Consider the following 23,850-nt stretch of genomic DNA (forward strand, 5'->3'; position numbering starts at 1 on the left):
GTAGAGATACAAAGTTCACCACGGGGAGTTTTTGTGGGGACTGATGCTTGGCTGACCCGAGAAGTGAGTGCCGAAGGTGGAGCCAGTGAGGTCAAGCATCTAAGTATCCGCTCTGAATAGCGTAGCCTCGGGGGTAAAACCCCATGTGGGATCAACAACTATTGTCTTGGCCAGCCATAAGAATTGTGCTTGACTTATTTTAAACATTCAAAACATTCAAGACCAAACAGTAAAACATTGTGTCTTTTGTGTCTTCAAGTGTATGCAAAACAATTTTACATCAAACAACACACTTTTCTTGGAGTCATTTTGAGTCTAGACAGTTGCAAACATTGGGTCTTCATCAACACTGTGTCCTCTTGTCACGAAAAATAGTCAAACAGTCAGATTTGGTCACAACAAAACGACTTCACAGATTGGAAAAAATCGCACAAATTTTGCAAAAACGCGTCTGTGCTGTATAACCGCGTCTGTGTTTCCAGAATCAATAGTGCATTTTACAAAAATCTCAGAAACTCGTCTGTGTTAAACAGAACCACGTCTGTGTCAGGAAATCGCGTCTATGAAGTATACAGGCACGTCTGTGTTCAGAATTGAAAAAGTTTTACAGTCCAGCAAACAAACACAGTTAGTTTCGGAATTCTTGAGCTTCCTAGGTCATTTATCCAGGGTTTCATTTAGCATTCAACCTGTCTTTGGGTCTCACAAAATCCATCATTGCTTTACACCTCGCATTACATTCACATTTGTCTAAACTTGAGTCAAAAGGTCACTTGCTTGTCCTCATCATACTTTGTCAACACACTACATACAACAACACTTTGCTAAGTGGTGCCTCATTAAGGTCTATCACCTTTGGGTCTCATTTGGTCTTACTTAGAGTCAAGGTCAACTTACCTCATCAAGAGAAACTATCCTCTCTTTGGAAGCCACACCTACTCTACTACATACATACTTGGTCTTACACTTTGGACATTGCAAGTACACTTCAGATTCATTTACATTCCATCCAACCCTTGGTCTTCCATACTCTTTCCATTTTCATCTAGTCTCACACATCTTGGTCAATACCTAGTTCATGGTTGAAACCCGTTCCCAAAAATCTAGGAGAGAAACTAAAGAGGCTCAAGAGTCCACAAACATGAGTTTCTATGAGTATGACAATGATGTCCTTTTCAATACTGATCATAACACATTACCTGAAATGGATGCCTATAGAAACATTCCAAATGTGGAGAACATGGACACTACAAACAACAATGATACGCACAATGACAATATGGACAACTTTTCCGTACATTGAGTAGATGTGGAAGAATCCATTATGAATCCCCATTTCAATCGATTGGTTGAGGAAATAATGAGGAGGGATAGACAATACTTCTTACAAATGATGGCACAAAGTGGAGCCAAAATACCTCATGATTTTGACATGTCTCAAATAATGGAAAATCGACCTTTGCAACAAACTCACTCCAACATGGATCAAAGGAGGCCTAATAGCGGAGGCAATAGAGGACCACATATGGTACCTGAATCACCATCATCTTTGTTTCAAAAACTAGAGGTCCCACATACACATGGTCAAGCATATGATACTCACCTTCGCAGACCATTATGGAAGTCTTGTGCAGAGAAATATGCTCAATCACATATCAATGCTAAGGATCAACCACCAAAGCAATTGGATATTCAAAGGCATGCTCAAAATTTGGACACAAGGAAACCCCGTGTCAAATTTGGGGGCAACACATTAGAACATGACATGCCTGTAGAGTATGGTATACATGGACAAAGCAGATATTTCGTTCCTCAACATGAATCTATACCAAGTGGTCCATATACACAACATCACTATAGACCTCCTCCATATGAACATGTGTATGATCAATATCATCCATATATGCAACATGCTCCTCCTCCAATTGTTGCTTCAAGCATGGGGTATGGTCCAAGAAGTCGATCTCCACCTAAGAGCAATTTGGAACAACAAATTAGGGACTTACAAAAGAAAATGGAGGACATAAACACACCAAAGCCAACATACACAATGAGAAACATATGTCCTTATCCATTTGACAAGAGCATTCCAATGCCTCCATTTCCTACACACTTTGTGACACCTAAATTTGATAAGTATAGAGGAAAGGGGGATCCTAAGGCACACATAAGACAATTTTTTACAGCTTGCATTGAGGTAGCTTCAGAAGAGACATATTTGATGAGATTATTCCCACAAAGCCTAGGTGATCAAGCTATGGAATGGTTCTCCCAACTTCCACCTGGTATTAAGTCATGGGGTGACTTAGCAGAGGCATTTATTCAACATTTCTCCTACAACATAGAGACAGACATATCAGTCACTACTTTGTGCAACACCAAGCAAAAAGAGGGAGAGTCTTTTGCATCATTTTTACAAAGATGGAGAAATCTAGCTAGCAGATGCTCTTGTGAAATTCCACAAAAACAAATGGTAGAGATGTTCACACAAAATGTTAACAAAGACATTGGTTATGATCTAAGGAAAGCTTGTTTGTCCACCTTCAAGGACGTCATTGAAAAAGGCTTAGCAACAGAGAAGGTCCTAATTGAACAAGGAGTCATTAAGATATTCAAGGAAAACAAAGATGACTTTAAAGGAAAAGACAAGCCAAGATTTTGGAATAGAAACAAGAACACAGTCAATGATGGTGTTGTTGATGCCAACACAGTGCGACCCAAATTCATTTTTTCTGGATCAAGTTCTACAAACAATCAAGTGAATACTCAAACAACTTCCAGATCATGGAGGAAGTACACTCCATTGGGAGAACCACTTGAGTCAGTCTTCAAGAAGCTAGTGGCAAACAAGGTAATCACAATTCCAGATTTTCCTCCATATGAACCAAAGGTTAAACCAAATTGGTGGAATGATGATGAATATTGTGAATTTCATAAGAGCAAGGGTCATAAGATAGGAAATTGTCATCGATTAAAGAACATCGTACAAGATCTCATTGATAGAGGTGATATTGAGATTGAGGGACACTCATCCAATCAAGAACATGAGATGTTTAAGGAACCATTCCCAAAGCATGACAAGGGAAAAGCTAAAGCCACAGATGACCAAACTAACTATACCAGAGCAACCTATAACTATGATTCAACTATCAATCACATTTTGATGGACAATTACGTCTCTACCATTATCATCAAGGACAAAAACCCTGAAAATTCTACCCGGAAACCCAAGATTGTCCTAAAAGGTATTGGATCTTCTTCCGAACCTACCTCTGAATGTAATGTCACAACCCGTCGAGGTAAATTCACTTTTCAAGGTGCTCCAGCTAAAAACACCGCTTCCTCATCAACTAAACTTGAGTATGATCTTGTCGAACAGTTAGGGAAGACACTCGCGCTCATCTCCATACTTGAACTCTTGCACATATCCCCCGCACATAAAGCTATTCTTGACAAAACCTTGAGAGACACTGTCGTTCCTACTGATCTGAACGTGGACCAGTTTCAAGCCATGGTGGGATACCTTTCAATTCCACACTCCCTTACATTCACAGAAGCTGATGATGCCTCCGTAAGTCAGCGACATAATGCACCACTACACATTGAAGCTTTCATACACAAACATTGAATAAAACGAATCCTGATAGATGGAGGAGCTGGTCTAAACATTTATACATTGAGCACAATTAAACAATGGGGATATTCTGATAAAGCTGTGAATTCTACAAATCAAATCACCATCAAGGCATATGATGATGAAGAGGGTTCGTCCAAGGGCATAGTCACCTTACCTCTCAGAGTTGGGCCAGTAATGAAGGATGTGGTTTGTCAAGTCCTAGATCTAGATCTCACTTATAACATATTGCTAGGACGTCCTTGGATTCATGAAATGAGGGCAGTCCCATCTAAATATCACCAATGCATTAAGTTTCCTCACAATGGAGTAGAGGTAACAGTTAACGGTGATCCTAATCCGTTCATATACTGCAATAACCTGAGATCAAAAACTGAGACCATCATTCCCAGTAATCGTGAAGTTGTTCCTTCTTCGACATACATTGATCCTGAGTCATTAAAACCTTCGACATCAAAACAAGGTGAGCTTAAAGGCAAATTCTAGGACAAGGGCATGGGGGAATACACTTTAAATCAGACCATGTACTTACAACAAGTCATGAGTTCCCCAAAAGAATATGGAAGACCACATCCTAACACACAAGATCACATCAGTCTACCATGTGAGAAATATGGCAAAGGCTTCAAGATTCTACAAAAATTCAGGTATGATGGAAAAAGCCCTCTGGGGTTACGAAAGGAAGGCATCATTGAACCTTTACAACCTGAATTGACTTTCAAAAAGGAATGCTCGAAAGGACTTGGTTTCTTGACTTCCAAGGTCCACACTCAAAGGACAGGAGAAGCCTTACAAATCAAAGCTGCCAAAATTCACCAAGAGGGTCACTATTCCACAGACTCCAACAAATGGGAATGGGGTTCAGACAAATCCTCTAGTGACTACGAGCTCACTGAGATATTCAGAGAGCCAGATGAACCCACAGAAGAAGAGGAATTTTATAAAAGATTCAAAGTTGGTCAAGAAACAACCCATGAGGATTCTACACAGTCCTTGTCTCAAGGTCCTAGGTTGAAATCACATAGGATGAGAACACCTATCCTAGAATGCGCTACTAGTGATGATGATTTGGATTCGTTCACGATCGAGACTGATGAGGAAAGTGCCATTGATGACCTCGATAATTACCTTGACATACCCGAATATAATTGCATCTTCACTCTTAGCCCCGCTAACTTCGAAGACATTAAAGGCCTTCCCCTTGTTCACCACCAACTCATTGACTGGGATCATGAAGGACCTGCACAGTTTGACACATTCCAAAATGATGAAGCTTTTATTGACTATCTTGGCATACAAGATGATCTTCCTCCTGGGGACCATAAAGCGGGATACACTATAGAACTCAATAGCGTGGCATATTTTGGTGAGGGTATCAGACCTTCCAGTTGCAAAAATGTGAAAATAAGAACAAACCAAGGGTCTTATGGAGAAAACCACACCGTGGCGCTGTCTGACCCCAAAAACGTAAAAAGAAAGGACATATCTGAGGGCAAAAACCTCTCTGAGGCACCCGAAGATGGAAGGCTCGACATTCTCCCAGCATCATATGAGGAAAAGTCATCCATGTTGGTAGAGGAGACTATCAAAACAAACATTGGTACAGAAGAGGTTCCACACAACATATTCCTAGCTCAATCATTGACAGAGTCAGAAAGGTCAAAATTCATAAGTTTCTTCAAAGAACGACAAATCAACTTTGCCTGGTCATACGCTGATATGCCTAGATTAGATCCGGATTTGGTAATGCATCATTTGATAGTTAAACCGGGGGCAAAACCAGTGAAACAGAAATTAAGAAAGATGCATCCACAAGTGGCATTACTCGTCAAAGCAGAGCCTGAGAAATTATTGGATGTTGGATTCATACGCCCAATTGATTATCCTGAATGGATCTCCAATTTAGTGCCTGTCAGTAAACCAGATCGCAACATCAGAATATGTACAGATTTCAGAGATATCAACAAAGCCTGTCCAAAGGATGACTTCCCATTACCAAAATATTGACTTGATTGTTGATCTCATAGCAGGTCACGAAATGTTATCGTTGATGGATGGATTCTCTGGTTATAATCAAATAAGGATCGCGCCCGAGGATCAACACAAAACATCATTCACTTGTCCTTGGGGAACTTTCTACTGGAATGTCATGCCCTTTGGGCTAAAAAATGCAGGTGCTACATATCAAAGAGCCATGACTACTATCTTTCATGATCTCATGCACATAACCGTGGAAGATTATGTCGATGACCTCTTGGGCAAATCAATAGACAGAAATACACATTTGGACATACTTTCAGTCATCTTTGATCGGTTGGAAAAATACAAAGTAAGATTAAACCCCAAGAAATGTGTCTTTGGAGTAACCTCCGGGAAGCTCCTAGGATTCATTGTATCCAAAAGAGGAATCGAAGCAGATCCAGCAAAAGTCAAGGCCATCTTGGAGATGCAACCACCAAGAAATATTAGTCAACTTCGGTCTTTACAACGCAGACTCCAGTCCATATGAAGATTCATAGCACAACTTGCAGATAAGTGTAATCCTTTTCAGCACTTGCTACACAAAAACATCAAACTCAAATGGGATGATAACTATCAATAGGCTTTCCAGACACTCAAAGATTATCTTCTGAATCTGCCAGTTCTGATGCCACCAGTTCCAGATCAGCCTCTGTTACTATACATATAAGCTACTCCAACAGCACTGGGGGCACTCTTAGCACAACAAATTGCTGAGGGCAAAGAAAAAGCAGTATACTATATCAGTCGCACATTGGTGGGATATGAGCTAAACTACACACCAATTGAGCGTGCATGTCTCGCCATGGTCTTTGCTTCGCAGAAATTACGATATTACATGCTCACTCATAAGACTAAGTTGGTTGCAAGAATCGATCCATTGAAATACCTTCTCAATAAAGAAACACTTACTGGGCGACTAGCCAAATGGGTAATGATCCTGAGTGAATTCGACATCGAGTATGTGGATAGAAAAGCAATAAAAGGACAAGCCATCACAGATCAATTAGTAGATGCTCCCATGATAGATGATGTTCCTCTAAGTTCAGAATTTCTAGATGAATCCATTTTAATAATGTCACATGCGAAGCCATGGCAATTGTACTTCGACGGCTCATACACACAGCATGGGGCAGGAGCTGGCATCCTCTTTATAACTCCTCAAGGGGATTCTATACCAAAATCATACTGCTTATCATTTCCTTGCACTAATAATATAGCGGAATATGAGGCATTAACAACTGGATTACGGATTGCAGTTCAGTGGAAGATCCAAGAACTTCATGTTTTTGGGGACTCTCAACTTGTAATCCGTTAAGAAACTGATGATTACCAAACAAAAGATGAAAAATTAATGCCTTACAAACAAATGGTGGATGACCTAAAACAACACTTCACAAAGATAGATTTTGAGTAGATACCAAGAGAGCAGAATTGCGCCGTAGATGCCATGGCTACAATTGCTTCACTGATTGATCTACCTCCAAATGAGGCCCGCTATGAGTTCTTGGTGGATAACTTTTTGATTCCTTCATATGAAATCATTCCTACTGAGATGATATGTGTTGTCGGTCCCGAGTCCCAGTTATATGGTTCCATTTTCACATACCTTCGTGACAATACCCTACCTCCTGATCTATCAAATAACCAACGTCGCACTTTCATTCGCCAATCTTCTCGATACGTCATTTTAGCTGACATCCTATACCGGCGAGGTCTAGATGGCACTCTCCTTAGATGTTTAGAAAGAGACGAAGCTCAAATTGCGTTACGTGAAGTGCATGAAGGGATATGTGGTCCACATGCTATTGGTCCTACCTTAGCCAAAAAACTCATCAGGACTGGATATTACTGGCCCAATATGGAAAAGGACTCATATCAGTTTGTCAAGAAATGTAAGCAATGTCAAATTCATGGAGACCTCATACATGCGCCAGCACAAGAACTTCAACCAATTGTGTCTCCTTGGCCCTTTTGTCAGTGGGGACTCGATCTCATAGGCAAGATTCACCCTCCTTCTTCCAATGGTCATAAATTCATTATCACTGCCACATAGTATTTCACAAAATGGATTGAAGCCGTGCCTCTCACACAAGTCACTGGAAAACAGATTGCTACGTTCATCCTCAACTATATCATTTGCCGATACGGTATTCCTGTTTCCATTATCACTGATAACAAGCGTCCCTTCAAAAACCAATATGTTCGTGAACTCTGTGACCGCTTCCATATTTTCCATCGTTGCTCCACGCCATATTATCCCCAAGGTAATGGTCAAGTTGAGGCGTCTAATAAGACAATCCTTAAAATCCTAAAAAAGACAGTCGACGATGCTGGCCGTAATTGGCATATCCAACTTAATCCTGCACTTTGGGCCTACCGCACAAGTGTCCGCACACCTACAGGAGCTACACCCTATTCACTTGTCTATGGCACTGAAGCCATCTTGCCTATTGAGGTTGAGCTACCCTCTTTATGGGTCTCTTTGCAAAACATCATCAGTGATGAAGACTATAGGGTCTTTCGCTTACAAGAGCTTGAACTACTGGATGAACAAAGACAAACTATTTTTAATCATCTCAAGGCTTATCAACAACGAATGAGTCGCAGCTACAATTACAAAGTCAAGCCTCGCACATTTGAGGTAGGTGATTTGGTTCTCAGAGAAAACCCCAAAAATCAGCAAGACAGAGAGAAGAAGGACAAGTTCGAACCAAATTGGCTTGGTCCTTACATCATCACAGCAGCATATGGATCTGGCGCATATCAGCTCTCAACTACAGAAGGTGAACCTTTGGAGGATCCTATCAACAGCATGCACCTTCACAGGTTTTACACATAGCTCTTTGGAGTATCCTAATTTCAAAAATACAAAAAAATCAAAAATTTCAAAAATACAAAAAAATTCAAAAATTTCAAAAATACAAAAAAAAATTATAAAACAAAAAAAATCGTTACTTGGTGAAAACATGGCAAACAGGCGCCTTGTGACACAAAAAAATCAGAAAAGTAAAGAGAAATAATTTCGTCCAACGGTGAAAACCACTTCGGTGGCGCCCTGGGCAAGTACCATGGTGAAAACTGGGTCACCAGCGCCATGTGTAGAGACATTGCTCCTCCCTCCTTCAGGATTCTCTTTCATCACTTCACTTTGCACACACTCAAGACCAATTCATCCATAATAAACTTACCCATTCCCATCATGGCTTGTTATTGATCTACCCAAGATTGGTTAGCCATTCATAATAAACCTTCCTTTTCACTCATTTCCATCCATAATAAATCAGATCCTATCTATGGCTAAGGCAAATTCTATGTCTAGTAATGGGTGGGGAACTAAGAACATCACATGTTTCGAGGAGTACAGTTTCTTTCAGCTTCCTTCAGTCTATCCGTGCACAATCCACAATAAAGCAACATTTGCATCACAAATCCGCAATAAAGTTTCGTCTTCTCCGCAATAAAGTATCAGTGGCATAGATCCAGTCAGTTTCAGATGAGACACAACAGCAACAATGGGCTTCAACAAATCAAATCTTTCAACAGACTTAGACAACATTATGGTTCAGTGTTATCTATCCTTTCTGTGAAAGTAAACATTGTGACCACAATCAAATAAGACTTATACAAGTGACAAGAGACACTAAACTTGAGGACTACAGTGGATGTTGGTGTCGAGTCTTGGTTTTCTTTTGATTTCATCTTTTTTGGTGACATGTCTTTTAGCTTTTCCAGGATGTCTCTGACTAGAGATTCTATCTCCAGGATGTCTTTGACTAGAAAGGCAAGGATGGGGTATTGTCACCTATTTGTATTTGATGTCTGTGGATTGTCTCTTAGTAATGCTATGACTTGTCCACGGATATGAGGACACTATGAGTCTAGTATGAATTGGGGCATTCGTTGTTTGTGACTGTCTTATCTCCATGCAAACAGGTACAATGACTTTCTGGGTCGAACATATGCCTCGATTGTCATAACCTACTTGCCATAGTAAAGCTCAATGATGATAACGCACAAGAAACTCTTTCACTTTCATATCTTCTGTCTTCCATCCCCATTTCTTGATTGACTTCCATCGTCCTTCTCAAGTCTGTGTAGCCTGCTATCACATGACTGAGTATAATGACACACCAAAAACATTTGCATTTCATGTAGTTACACTTGCATTACCACATATAAGTGTTTCATACATACATATAGATATCACAATTGCATCTTGCACGCAACACATGTTAGCAAGCTTACATTTTTATCATGTAAATAATCATTTGCATTATCATATTCATCTGCATTACATACATTCACATTTGCATCATGCATACACATGTAAAACATAAAAGAACAAAAAAAAATATTGCATTACATCATATACATATTTGCATCCATGTCATAAGCATCACATAAAACATACATCATAAGAACATCTCATCACATAGGTACACATACATATAGCTACCACAAAGATGAATCATCTCATATATATATATAAAGTGTCATGATACAATGATGTCAAAATCATATGGCTACAATCACCTGAAGGTGTCTACATCATCATACAAAAATGATACAATACTGATACATAGGGAGCCCTCTACGGCTATGATGAACTCCCTCCCTCGAAGCCGCCTGGCCTCAATGGAATCTGAGCCCTCGAATGACTCACCCCAGGATCATCCCTCCTGTCCCCTCTATTTGGTGGTGGTGGAGGACCCATAACCCCACCACTAGACGCCTGTCTCCTTCGGCTCCCTCCCATAGCTGTCGCTGTCCGCGATGGTCTATGGAACCTCCTCGCCCGCTGATCAGCTGACACCGCACCATAATAGAGATCCCACCAGTAACCGATCTCCTCCCCTGCTCGTAGAACATAGGCATATCCGGCCCCTGTGTCCTCTGCTGCTTGCCTCTCAACCCTCAGTGCTGTCTCAGCCTCTATGTAGTGCTGAATGGCCTAACCCCGCTCCCGCTCAGTATCTCTAAGCCACCTTCTGAGCCTATCCCTCTCTCTCTCCAGCTCCTGGATCTCATTTGCCTGTCCCTGGTAGATCTCCCTCAGCTCCGTCAACTCATCCTCCTTTGCCTCAGCCCCCTGTGGCTCCCCCTGTACGGGTGCCTGTCCCTGTGCCTGTGCCTGTACTGGTGCCTGTCCCTATATCTGTCCCTGTACCTGCACCTGTCTGGGACCCTGTGCTGCTGGCACCTGTAGCGGTAATCCACCATGACCCCTCACTACCCGAGCTTGCCTGTCCTCTCCACCCTCCCTCCGCGGTGCCACCCTCCTCTCTCCAACTACCCCCCTCCTCCTCTGTCGGCCTCTACCCCCATCATCCCCATCATCATCCCCATCCCCACCACCATCTCCATCTAATAGCTCTCTTGGATCCGTCGGGCGTGGGAATGGATGCTCGGCCCAGTATGCTGTGTACTCGGCATCCATGCCGACATCCTCGATCTTTGGCCACATGTCCCAGGGTAGGGGCATCATCTCTACTAGCTGCGTAACAGCCTGATCATATGATAATAAAGGCCCAAACTGTGCCTGATCTCTGACAGTCCGTGCATACATGCCTGAACCTCGTGGCATCCGTTGAATCTTGCCAAACTGCCTACCCACCCTGTCCACTAGCTGCCTCTCCAGCACATAGGGTGTCCGCCCAATTAGATACCTGCTCCAGAAGGTGTAGGGCATCTCTACAGCATCATCCTCCCATTGCTCGCATCCTAGGTATGGCCTCCATATGACCATATCAATGTCATCAATCACTCACCGCCAGTGCTCTAACCTGCCAATCCGTGGCTGCGAAGTGATCATGTCATACAAGTGTACAAAACTGCGTCCGTGACCTCTGCCCTTGAAATGTATCGGTCTCGTCATTGGCAGATGCTCATAGGCCCACACCTGTAACAATGTCACCCCGTAGCCCAATCCCAGTGACCCGTGGTACACAAATTGATGCAGCTTATAATATAGGTGTGCTAGCACACACGGTCCCCAAGCATATCTGGTGTGCTATGTCACTAGTGTCTCTAGTGCACCTCCCCAGGCCACAGCCAACCCTCATGTCACTCTATCAGGATATAGGAACCCGCTAATCGCTCCTCCTATCACTGCTGGCAGCGCTAATCCTATAGCTGTCATGGTGTCCCAAGCCACATGTCCAGCCCTCATCTCCAGTCCTAGGTCCCGAAACACTCGTCTCAGGGCCTCCCCTGTCTCCATCTCGATCATAGGGACTCAGCTCCCCATCGATCGGTATCCTCAGGATTCTGTATACATCCTCTAGGGTGACTGTCATCTCACCTATCGACAAATGAAACGTACATGTCTCGGAGTGCCACCTCTCTGCCAGTGCAGTCAGCAGTCCCATGTTCGTCCGAAACTCAGGCACATACAGAATATGTCTAAGACCCATAGCCTCAATTGCAGCTCGGTCCTCAAATGTCAGCTCAGGTCGCAACCTCTGCGTCGATGGGAATCTCTCTCGTGACTCCAACATAGGCAAATACTCCTGCAGTCAAGCAAATCAATCATGTCAGTCATCGTGGCATTCAATGTTCATCACAATATGCTACTTTTTTATCTAAGTGCATATGGTACTCTATCCTAGTGACACTCACTGTTCATCACAAAGTGTTGCTTCTATCTTAGTGAGACTCACTGTTCATCACAAAGTGTTACTATTTACCTTAGTAGTACTCTCTGTTCATCACAAAGTACTACGTGTGTGGCACTCCCTGTTCATCACAAAGTGCTGCTCACATTTGCACTCACTTTTCATCACAAAGTACTACTCACATTTGCACTCACTGTTCATCACAAAGTGCTACTCATATTTTAGTACTCCTTGTTCATCACAAAGTACTATATCTTGGTACTCACTATTCATCACAAAGTGCCTTGATCTATCCTATCCTAGGGCCTCTTCTTGAGTGAATCCTCTTGAGTAGTTTCCTAATTGGCAACGTATGTTCTATCATAGAATTGTCAATCCTAGTCCTATTTACTATCCTAGTCTTCCCTAGAAGACCTGTTTGAGTATATCCTCATAGCAGCTTATCCAATCGACAACGTATGTTCACCACAGAACTACCGAATTGACCTAGAAGACACAAATTCACATTTTTGGATACAAACGCGCTTTCTTGACATAAACGCGCTTGAAGACTGCATAAACGCGCTTGTTTTACACAAACATGCCTGAAACACACAGACGTGTCTATGCTCTGCATAGACGCGCCTGGGCGACACAAACGTGCCTTCTTGGCATAGATGCGCCTACACAGCACAGACGCGGCCGCATTTTGCACAGACGCGTTTTCCGACATAGACGTGCTTGGCACAAACACAGACGGGCCTCGCGAACATGGACGCGCCTGGCACCAATGTAGACGCGACTGGGCATTTTTGACATTTTTTTGGACCGTATTCTAAGCGCATTTATTACCCTATCTAGCATGCATTAATGACAACAATAAATGCAACAAAGCACGAGGCAGTTTTGTGGTACTTACCGGCTCTCCTGCCTCTGCTGGCCTCTGGAATCGGCGAACGCGGTTGAATCTGTGAACAAATGCCATCGCTGCTAACTGCTGCTGCTCTATTTTTCTCTGCACTCTGCTCTCGTGGATGTGTAGATGACAATGAGGATGTATTTCCCTCGTGGTCTATCTTATAGACTGCCCTAGCCCTCATTTCCCAAGTCAGTCTTCATTATCCTATGACTCTGTTACTTTATCCGGTCAGTCCATTCTAGCCTTTCTTTCTTATTGAGAGATTGTCTGTGATCTTTTCAGACATTTTCATCCAATCTCTCGAGGGGGCATATCATTCCCATCTTGAGGCAACTCTCTATCAGTTCATCTTATCTTCTTTGAAACGACGCGACAAGCCGCATTGTCTCAAAGAGGGGCAAAATGTAGACACCCAAAATTGTCCAGTCTATTTATTTAATTAATTCATTTATCCTCTTCTAGCCTTATTTCTCATTTAAATAAATACATTTATTTATTTAAATTATCCTTTTCCTAAATTAAATAAATATCTTATTTATTTAATTGATCTCACTTCTTCTATTAATTAAATAAATCCTTATTTATTTAATTAAGTCATTAATCTTTTCTACCCATGACACGTGTCATTCATCTCTTAATTCATACACTACCTACCCCTTTCATTATTTTATTATTTCTTTTACCTACCCTCTAATCATAGCCGACCTCCTTTTACACCTCTCAATCTTATCCCTCCATTTCTTATAGTGTCTTCTATATAAGGAGATGATTCCTTCATTATCAAATGCTAATGAATTTTATGCACTTGACTACACTACGATCCTACTTGCAACCACATTCCGTTCTTTGTTGAGCTCTTGTGCACATAAAATCTAAGAGCAAATATATCAAGCAAGATCAATGGAGATAGGAAGAATGGAGATCCAAACCCTATTGGACATGTGATGGTATAATCTTTGTGATTTCATTTGATTTGCATTGTCTTAGGTAATCTTCATATGTTATGGTGGATCTTTGTTGTTGTTAGGCTAGGGTTTTGTGGTTGAATCTATTTAGCCTTTCAATATCGTTATTATTGTTATCCATTTTCACCATATATAGTACCAACTCCAATAGCTGTGGAGCTCTCCATACTTTGCCTTTATCATACTTCTCCTTAGGATGCTTACCAAGAATACATCCCTGGCAACCTCCATCAGAAAATCAAATAGAAGGCAACCCTGAAACCATGTCCTATTGACTGAGTTGTTGCAAGTAACGATAGTTCAAGTGGCCAAATCGTTGATGCCACAAACAACTAATCTCATCTACATGAGTGAGTAAAACTGTCGAAGGAGAGTCAAGAACAAAGTGAGAAAACTGATATAATCTAGATTGATGATCTGCTTTTCCCACAACAATAGTAGACCCATTATGCATTTCACTGATTACCACTGTATCTGGTGTGAACTCAACTCGCTTTCTAGAACTAGTGTGAGTGATCTGATAAACAGATAGGAGATTAGTTGATAAAGATGGAACACAAAGGACATCCTTAAATGTTCCTTCGCCCACATCAACAGACCCTCTCCCATGCACTTCAACAGGAGTGTCATCACCCATTAGTATGGAAGGCATAGAACATGGCTCTAAAGAGGTGAAATCATCTTTTGAAGAAGCCATGTGGTGCGAAGCACCTGAGTCAATTATCCAAGAATTGGGTTGTGAAGCAATAGCAACTAGGGCCTTACCCTTTCCTTTCCCTTTAGTCTTATCTGTATCCTTAGAAGATCCTTCTGATGAACTTTGTTTGACTGAATCAGGCACCTTGATATTATTCTTTTCAAGAAGATTTGAAAGGTGATCAATTTGTTTATTTAAACACTTATGTTCATCATGACCAGGCCTCTTACAATAAGAACACTTGACCTTCTCCTTCTTAGGTTGTTCACCTCTTGATGAAGAGGTCTGATTATTTGCTTTTGAAGTAGCAGATTTCTGATCTTTTTTCTTCTCTCCTTGGTTCTTTTGTTTCTTATTTTGCTTACTAGACCCTTTTTGTTCTTTTGTGCCTTGATTTACAACTAAGGCATGTGACTTAGAGGGTTTTATTGTACCCATTTGAACCAATTTGTCTTGCTCCCTAGTGAGTTCTGCAGCAAATTCATCCAGAGAAGGCATTTTGAATGTGGTACCTAAGGCACATTTTGTAGCATAGAATGTAGAAACAAACATTGAATAGTTAGGACCAAGCTTAGAAAGAATACTCAAGATCAGTTGCTTATCATCTTTCTTAGTTCCACACCGTTCCAACTGCAGTCTTACAGACTTAAGTTTAGTGAAGAAGTCTTGTATAGTATCAAAATTGGTTGGATTCAACCCTATGAGTTCATTCTCTAATTGATGACCTCTTAGCTCATCCTTCTTACCAAAGAGGTTTTCCAAAGTGGTCCACACTGCATTTGGTGTAGTGGCAGATTCAATGTGAAAAAGAAGGTCTAGAGAGACTGACATACATAGAGTACCAAAAGCTACATCACATTTATTAAACCATTTAATCTTTTCTGCAGCATCTTGAGGTTCAGTTTCAAGTCCCATAGTAACACGATGATATCCATGTCTTTTCAGATATATTATCATCTTAGATTTTCATTCAAAATAATTATATGGTGTTAAAAGTGGAACTATAGATGCATCCATGATAGTAGAAAAGAAGATTGCAAATAATCAGGAAAAGTGTAAGAAAGAAGGCATAAGACACCCCCCTTTCACTAGTCTCAAAAATCACCCCCCCCAAAATATTACAAGGTTGGCACTTTATAATTAGTGCATTTACAAGGCTTTTTATCATATTACAATTCTTTTAAGAAACCAATAGAGATTTTAAATACAAATAATTTGAGACAAGATCTAAAATAAATTAGCCTTATAACTGCTTAATTTATCTCAATACCTTTCCAACAACTATTAGTTTTTGAAAAACAGAGTTGTGAGAAGAAAGATATGACCAATTGAAGAGAAAAAGAAGCAGCTGATACAACCTTTAATATCTGATAGAAAAAGGCAAAAAATTTCAATTAGAATTGCAATAATGGAGAGTGCTCATTTCCAGCTTTCTGTCAAGTATTTGTTTACAAACATCTGACATCCGAGGCAAAAGTTGTGCAACTTTTAAGAAAGGTTACTGAATTTCCCTGATAGAAAAATGGATTAGGCCCTATTCAAGCTCGATTTCTGCAAAATTTATTAATTTTCTGAAAATACCATCTGAAACCCAGAAGATTTTTGATGTTGGGAAGAAAACCCAGAAATCCTTTTGTGTGAAAGTGAACAGAAGTTGGAACACTAAAGCCGAAATGAAAACAGCTTCGGTAAAAAGATTTCTTTGATTTTTTACTGTGTCCTCCAAACTCTGATTTTGGTGAAGTAAAAGTCACTTTTGACTTTGTCAAGCCTTATGGACACTCTGGAAATTCTTATTAAGCTTCCAATATTACCACAAAGCTGCAATCACCCAGATCTTACAAGAACACATACATGTAAACCATATTTAACTAGAAGCTATTTTCCTTTAAACTGTTCTAATTCTCCAGATCACACGAGAATGCAGGAGAAGAGCATACTTAGTTTTTAAGGAAAATATTAGCTATATAAAAGTCTCAAATCCCTCAAATAAATCAAAAAAAGCAATGAGCTATACGAGACAATAAGCTCTGATACTATGTGAGATTCTGCGAGAAGCGAGAACCGAGTCAAGATCTGATGTCGGTCGTAGATCACATGCAACTCCTCATGCAACGGATGATCGAAGATCAAAATAGCTAAATGAAGATAATTTCAATATGAGAGAGAAATAGAGACAAAGAAGAGAATTTGAAGAAGACACTCACCGAGCTATCACTTCACTAATAAAGGTGAGAGTATAGTGCTTATTATATAGAAAAATATAAGCATATACATCCAAGGGGTGCATTAACTCCCATTTCCCATAAAAAGTGGGAGGTTTTACCTTCTTGGTAAATGCCGAAACATGTGGCATAACCTCCTTACATGAAGACAAAAAAGGAGTTGAGAAAGTTGGCACATAAGGCCAAAAGAGGGTGTGAAACCCAACTACCCCATAACCCGCTTAGGAAATGACAAAATAGTGGTTATGAGAGGTGGCACAACAAGCCAAAAGAGGGTGTGTAACTCAACTACCCATGTGAGGTGGAGAGTTACACATGTAGCTGAAGTATTTCGCCACGTGTCCTCATATAAACCAAGATCTTTACATCTCATTAGAACTTATTATGTGGATCATTACAATCAATTACAAATCAATATCAATCGTTGAATGATCATAAGTCATCATGGCAAGTCGATGTGGTACAAAGTCAAACCCTTAGCTCACTCTGCTAAGCACTTTGCACATTCCGAAGAAATTCGCTTTCCAAACACGCCAAAACATCTTTCAAATACTTAATGCGGTTTGTGTTGTGTTATCTTCAACACATGAACTTGATGTCGATCACCGCCATACCAAAAATCATTACCGGTTTTATGATTTCTTCATCGATTCTAAAACCCTTCTTAAACCTTGGCAAAACTTCATTAGAAATTAGAAACATGCCTTCCGATAGTCATCACAAGATGTGGTTTCGGTCAGATACTCATTTCCATGATAAAAGCTTACATTCCAAACCGCAAATCACCAATCATCCGCTTCAAGTAAAACATCTCTGCATATACCGGTTAAAATCCTATTTCACAGTCTTATGTATATTGCCGGTAAACCCTATCTCTGGTAGACTAAATCACTTAGATGACAAACCAAACATCAAGAAACATCAGTTAACATCATTTAACATCAATTGTCATCAATGACAACACAAATAACTGATCAAGTCATCTAATCACAAAATCTTAATCTCTTCATCACAAATAGTCTTCTATCCTCTACTGGTTCAGTCATCAGTCATTAACTGCATCACCTCATCTGCATCAGTTATGCCAATCATGCCAACACATTATGTGTGTTTATTGCCCAAACCAAGAGGAAAATTTCTAACTTAGGAAGGTAGAAAACTCATTTTTTAAACTAAATAGAATGAGAACAATCAACATACGACAAATTGTTATACAAAAACACGTGGGGAGTTCTAGATGATCAATAAATAAAAACTTATCCGAAAGACATCTATCAATTATCATAGTTTCACATTTTTGCACCTTAGATGCTTATTTTTAGGATCTTAACTATAATTGAGCTTGACACATTAACTTGTTTGTATTCATATCTACCAAGGAACTCTTTGGCCATATTTCCTTAAAGTTTACCTTCAATTAAAAATAATTGAGGTTTCCTAAAAAAATATTGTAGGGAAAAACTAGTATTGAAAATCTAATTTTTTGTGTGAGTTATTTTTTATATTATTAAAAAAAGTCTTTTTTATTTGAATTTTTAAATGAATGAAGAAATGCCATATGGCCAGCCTTAAACCACACACACTAAGCAACATATTAAGTCTAGAGAATGTTAGTCAACTCCAAGTGTTTTAACTTTTTTAAACCTAGAAGTGTATTCTTAGTGTGACCACACACCTTAAGCAACATATTAAGCCTAGAAAATGTCAGTCAACTCAACTCTGAGTGTTTAACACTTTTAAGCCTAGAAATGTCAGCTTAGTTTGTGCGATTTAAGCCATTCCAAGCAGTAGCTATATAATAACAACAAAGATTCTTTTATATTATAATATTTTTACTATTATATTAGAAACTAATGAACCAAATCTATGTTAATGAAGAAAACAATATTTAAAAAAAGATTGAGAGAGTTTCTCCTTATTAATCACACAAAGTTGTGAACATGAGACTAACTCTATCCAAATTTGAAGAACGAAAATCAATTCAGATGCTCTGTTGTTGGCCTGGAAGATATTACATTGCAAACTGTCAATCGAAAACAGGTTGAAATGTATTATGATTCAGCCTAATAGCTGTCCATTATGTCACAGATTTGAAAACATGAGGCATGCCTTTTGGGAATGTCCACCCTTAAGAAAGCAGTAGAATTCCATTTTCTCTCTTTTTATATATAATCCAACAAACACAACAAACAAACAGGAAATTAATAATATGAGAAGCTAAACAAGAATCAAATAACTACCAATAATTAAAAACAAACAAACCAACCAGACAAAAAAACAATAAATTTCAGACTGTACAAAATCCTGTAGAGCAAATTGATGTCTCCTTCAATGGTGACCGTGAAAACAAACTAGCTTTACTTTACAAGTTTTATAATTTTTGCAAAAAGATTTGTGTTGCCGCCGACAAACAGTACCTAAAGCCTATGCCTAACAACCAAATATCATATTTCATATTCGCTTGCGCATACGTACACGAGAGTGGCTATGGCGGGGCGGTACCAGATTTGTGTGGCCGCCGCCATGTTGCATGCTTTGCTTTTTGCTTTACGTTTACCAGCTACCCATTTTCCGCGTCACCGGCAGAATTTGTGGATTCCACCTTTATCAACATGCGATACAAAGTGGGCCACACCGCTCTTTTTTTCATTCTCCGGATCCTCCGCGCTAAAAAGACCGATCTTCTTTTTGCCACGTAACACTACTCCGAAAAAAAAGCTTCACATTCTGCCAACTAACAGAAAGCTTGACCGAATCCCTCGCTCCTAAACGACACTAATCTTTTGTTGCCGTGAGTAATCGATTCATCTTTCTCTATATATATTTCTCTGCTCTCTTTTGCCATCACCAATTTGTATTTCTGAGAAATTTTCGAAACTTCTCTCCCTAAGAATCTTGCAGAAAAATTCTCTGCGTAAGTTACAGAGGATTATAATGGCGCCTGCTATCATGAATGAGGAAGCTAATGGAATGGGTGATAAAGGACCCACTCTGCAAACTCCTTACGGAATGACCCTTTTCGTTTTATCTCATAGGTGAGTTCATGAAATGTGGATTCATGTTGGTGAATTCTGTTTGATTGGTTTATTAGGTAGTCTGTTAGATCAAATTTCTGATCAAAAGTTGAAATTTTGTGCATTCCGGGATACTGAATTCTGTTTGATTGGTTTAGTTGCTCTGTTAGATCAAATTTCTGATCGAAAGTTGAAATTTTGTGCATTCAGGGATACTGAATTCTGTTTGATTGGTTTAGGTGCTCTGTTAGATCAAATTTCTGATCGAAAGTTGAAATTTTGTGCATTCCGGGATAGTGAATTCTGTTTGATTGGTTTAGGTAGTCTGTTAGAACAAATTTCTGATCAAAAGTTGAAATTTTGTATGCCTGAACAGAGTTGTTATGGCGCCAATGACGAGATGCAGAGCATTAAATCACGTTCCGCAGGATTCTCACGTGGAATATTACTCACAGAGGGCTACTAATGGCGGACTTATAATCACAGAAGCAAGTGCTGTTGCACCAGAGGGATTTGGGTGAGTTAAGCATTTTAAGTTTTTTAAATACGTTCTATTAGGAGTTAAAAGAACTTTTATCTTTCAATTGTTTATATATGGTAGCAGGTGGCGATATGACTTGTATGTAGCTTTTGCTATAGAGAAGATATTTAATTTTTTTTTATATAATATTTGCTAACATCAGTACATTCCTTGACGAAAAGAAAAGTGGAGAGCAAGAGTATGTTTCTAACAATAAAAAAATGTTCTGCGTTTGTTTGATTAAATTTCCATTGGTAGTTTGCACAGATCTTTTGGTAATGTTAGGTAGACCCTATGAATTCGCTCTTTTAGGTGGTGATTGCAAAATGCTCAAATGAATGTATTTAAATGATCAGTATGATTAGATTATGGCATTTTAAGTCACTTTTGTCAACAGTATCTAGATTTTATCAGTTGTCAGTGGATCAGATCTTATAATTAAATTTTAATAATAATATTCTAAGTTGAAGGAAAATTTCTTCTATTTGGCAATCAGGTTCCCAAACTCACCGGGGATTTACACGGAGGAGCAAATCGAAGCATGGAGGCGTGTGGTGAGTGCAGTGCATAAAAGAGGAGGAATAATTTTCTGTCAAATTTGGCACGTCGGCCGGGCTTCTCACATAGGTAAATTAATATATTAATTAATTAATCTATAGAGCTCGTTTTTTAAGTGTTACGTACGGAATAGTTATAATGAGTTGTGATATTATATGTGTGTAGTGTACCAGCCGGGACAACTTCCGCCGGTGTCGTCTACTGACCACGTCCTGCCGGAAAACCTGTCAATTCAGTTGCCGGACGGAAGTTACGGCAAATATTCACCGCCAACTGCCTTGACCACCGAACAAATTCCTCACATAGTAGAGCAATTCCGGCGGGCCGCCAAGAACGCACTATTAGCCGGTAAGTAAGTCACCATATTAAGAAATAGGTAAATTGGTTTGAAATGTTCTTTTAGATTTGATTGTGTTAAGTTTTGTTTCGAATTATATTTTGTATTAATTATTATCAAGATGAAGAAGTTAGATAGATAGATTTTGATAGATTTGTATCAATTATCATAAAAAATGAAGAAAGTAGATTGTAGATAGATAGATCTTGAACAATCAAATTTACAAGTATTTCTAAAAGAGAGAATTTTCAAGACTAACAATCATAATCAGAAATAACTATACTATCGTTTGTTTGTTCAACTCATTTCATTATTATCCAAAACTACTTAGGGGAAAGAAATTAGTAGATGTCCACTTTAATTTTGCGTATCTTCTCCTAAATGTTATGTAAGAGCTTTAAGCTATTGTTTTAACTTTTGGATAGTTATTACAATTGCATGGGGATTCATTATATGCACAAAGGTCAAAAAGTGGTCAATTAGACATCCCAATAATGACGATTCATTATGTGCACAAAGGTCAAAAAGTATTAGACATCCCAATAATTGTGTGCCACAACTGCCAAAAAAAATTGTGTAACTAATCTCATAGAAACACGTGAGGATTTATTATGTGCACATAGCACAAAGGTCAAAAAGTATTAGACATCCCAATAATTGTGTGCTACAACCTCTCAAAAAAAAAGGATATAATAGGTGCACAAAGGTTAAAAATGGTCAATTGCCCCAATAACTTGTGCACTACAACCACAAATTTATTTTTCATAATTATTGTCTTACAAAGAAGATTTATTAGGTGCACAAAGGTCAAAAGTGGTCAATTAGAATGTCCCAATAATTGTGACACTACAACCATATTTTTTTTGTATAACTACTTTTCTACAAAGAGAGGGTTTTCTTTAAATAGTAATTGTGAAATTAATTGAAGAAGAATATAGCACCTCCATAAATTAGAGCTATATTCAAATTAAAACTATTGAATGCACACATAAGTGAAATAGTTTAGTAGACCAGTTATTGTCATATATTGATTTTTATTTTTTTTAAATAGTAATTAAAAATTAGGTATACAACAATATAACAGTTATTCCGTCCTTATGTCCTTATTCCACTATTAGATCTCTTTTCCAATATTCTTTATTTTCTCATCGAAAAATATATTGATTTCTTTTAAAATGATTTCGTACAGAATTGATGATGCTTTAAAATTACTCTAAATAAACAAGTATTGAAACCAAAAAGAAGAAAAAAGTCGATTTCTTGAATTTTTTTTAAAAGTTCCTTGCTGAGATTTCCAAAACTGCCACAGGATTCGACGGAGTGGAGATCCATGGCGCGCACGGTTACCTGATAGACCAGTTCAGCAAGAACGGCATAAATGACCGGAACGACCGGTATGGCGGGTCAATTGAAAACCGGTGCCGGTTCATGCTCGAAGTTTTGAAAGCCGTGACGGAAGAAATTGGGGAAAGTCGTACGGCACTGAGAATATCCCCCATTATCGATCATTTACAGGCAACTGATTCCGATCCTCATGCTCTGGGCATGTATATGGTGGAGCAACTGAACCAGTTCAATTTGGCTTACTTGCATGTAACTGAACCGCGATTTACAGCAAAGGGAACGGTGGAATTTAAAGGGGATTGCAGTTGGCTGAGAAAGGCATTTAAAGGAACTTTTGTTAGCAGTGGCGGATATGACAAAGAGAAAGGGGAAATCGCTGTAAATAGCGGTTATGCCGATCTGGTTTCGTATGGAAGGCTCTTTATTTCTAACCCTGATCTGCCTCTGCGCTTCTTTAATGGCGTTCCTCTAAATCCTTATGATAGATCTACGTTCTATACTCATGATCAGGTCATTGGCTATACTGATTATCCTGCTCATTCTTCAACCCTCTGTTTGTCCAACCGCAAAGATTCAGATTTTTGAAAAAAAATTTATAGTAGATTTAAGAAAAAGAATTACAGAAAAATAACCAGGATCAGCAAAGCTTTCAGCGTGATTTCTGAAAAAAAAATTTACAGAAGTTTTGCCGTTCTGTGATAGAACGAAACAAATTTTTGTGGTGTTTTTTAAAATGAAAATCAGATCTGAAAATTTTGTTTACAGAGGTTTTGCCGTTCTGTGGTAGAACGAATCACATTTTTGTGTTTGTTTTTTCTTAATGAAAATCATTTTTTTAATAATTTTTATATTCATATATTAAAAAATTCATAATTAACATCTTTTAATTTTTTTAAAGATATGCTGATGGTTGTAAAGTAAAATTTTGCATATTCATCTTATTAATTTAGTTTTGAATTCATTTTAATTAAATAATTAGATTTAATTATATTTTTTAATTGTTGAAATGATTTGATATAAGA

At 39.0% G+C, this 23,850-nt stretch overlaps 1 protein-coding gene across 1 annotated transcript; it reads left to right on the forward strand.

Annotated features, from left to right (window-relative positions):
- The first annotated feature begins 19,864 nt into the window (after positions 1-19,864).
- On the forward strand, positions 19,865-23,592 carry LOC131034296 (12-oxophytodienoate reductase 7). Its single transcript, XM_057965766.2, has 5 exons — positions 19,865-20,090; positions 20,446-20,586; positions 21,086-21,216; positions 21,313-21,495; positions 22,794-23,592. The coding sequence occupies exons 1-5, from the start codon at positions 19,990-19,992 to the stop codon at positions 23,411-23,413; spliced, it is 1,176 nt and encodes a 391-aa protein (XP_057821749.2). The 5' UTR covers positions 19,865-19,989; the 3' UTR covers positions 23,414-23,592.
- The last annotated feature ends 258 nt before the right edge of the window (positions 23,593-23,850 follow it).

This window comes from Cryptomeria japonica, chromosome 3, assembly GCF_030272615.1.
Source record: "Cryptomeria japonica chromosome 3, Sugi_1.0, whole genome shotgun sequence".
Classification (NCBI taxonomy): Eukaryota; Viridiplantae; Streptophyta; class Pinopsida; order Cupressales; family Cupressaceae; genus Cryptomeria; species Cryptomeria japonica.

Excerpts from the sequence above, each read along its gene's own strand:
- LOC131034296 (XM_057965766.2), top strand. The coding sequence starts at position 19,990 with ATGGCGCCTGCTATCATGAATGAGGAAGCTAATGGAATGGGTGATAAA. Across the intron at positions 21,217-21,312 it reads CGGCCGGGCTTCTCACATAG|TGTACCAGCCGGGACAACTT; the intron begins GTAAATTAATAT and ends ATATGTGTGTAG. Across the intron at positions 21,496-22,793 it reads CAAGAACGCACTATTAGCCG|GATTCGACGGAGTGGAGATC; the intron begins GTAAGTAAGTCA and ends AAACTGCCACAG.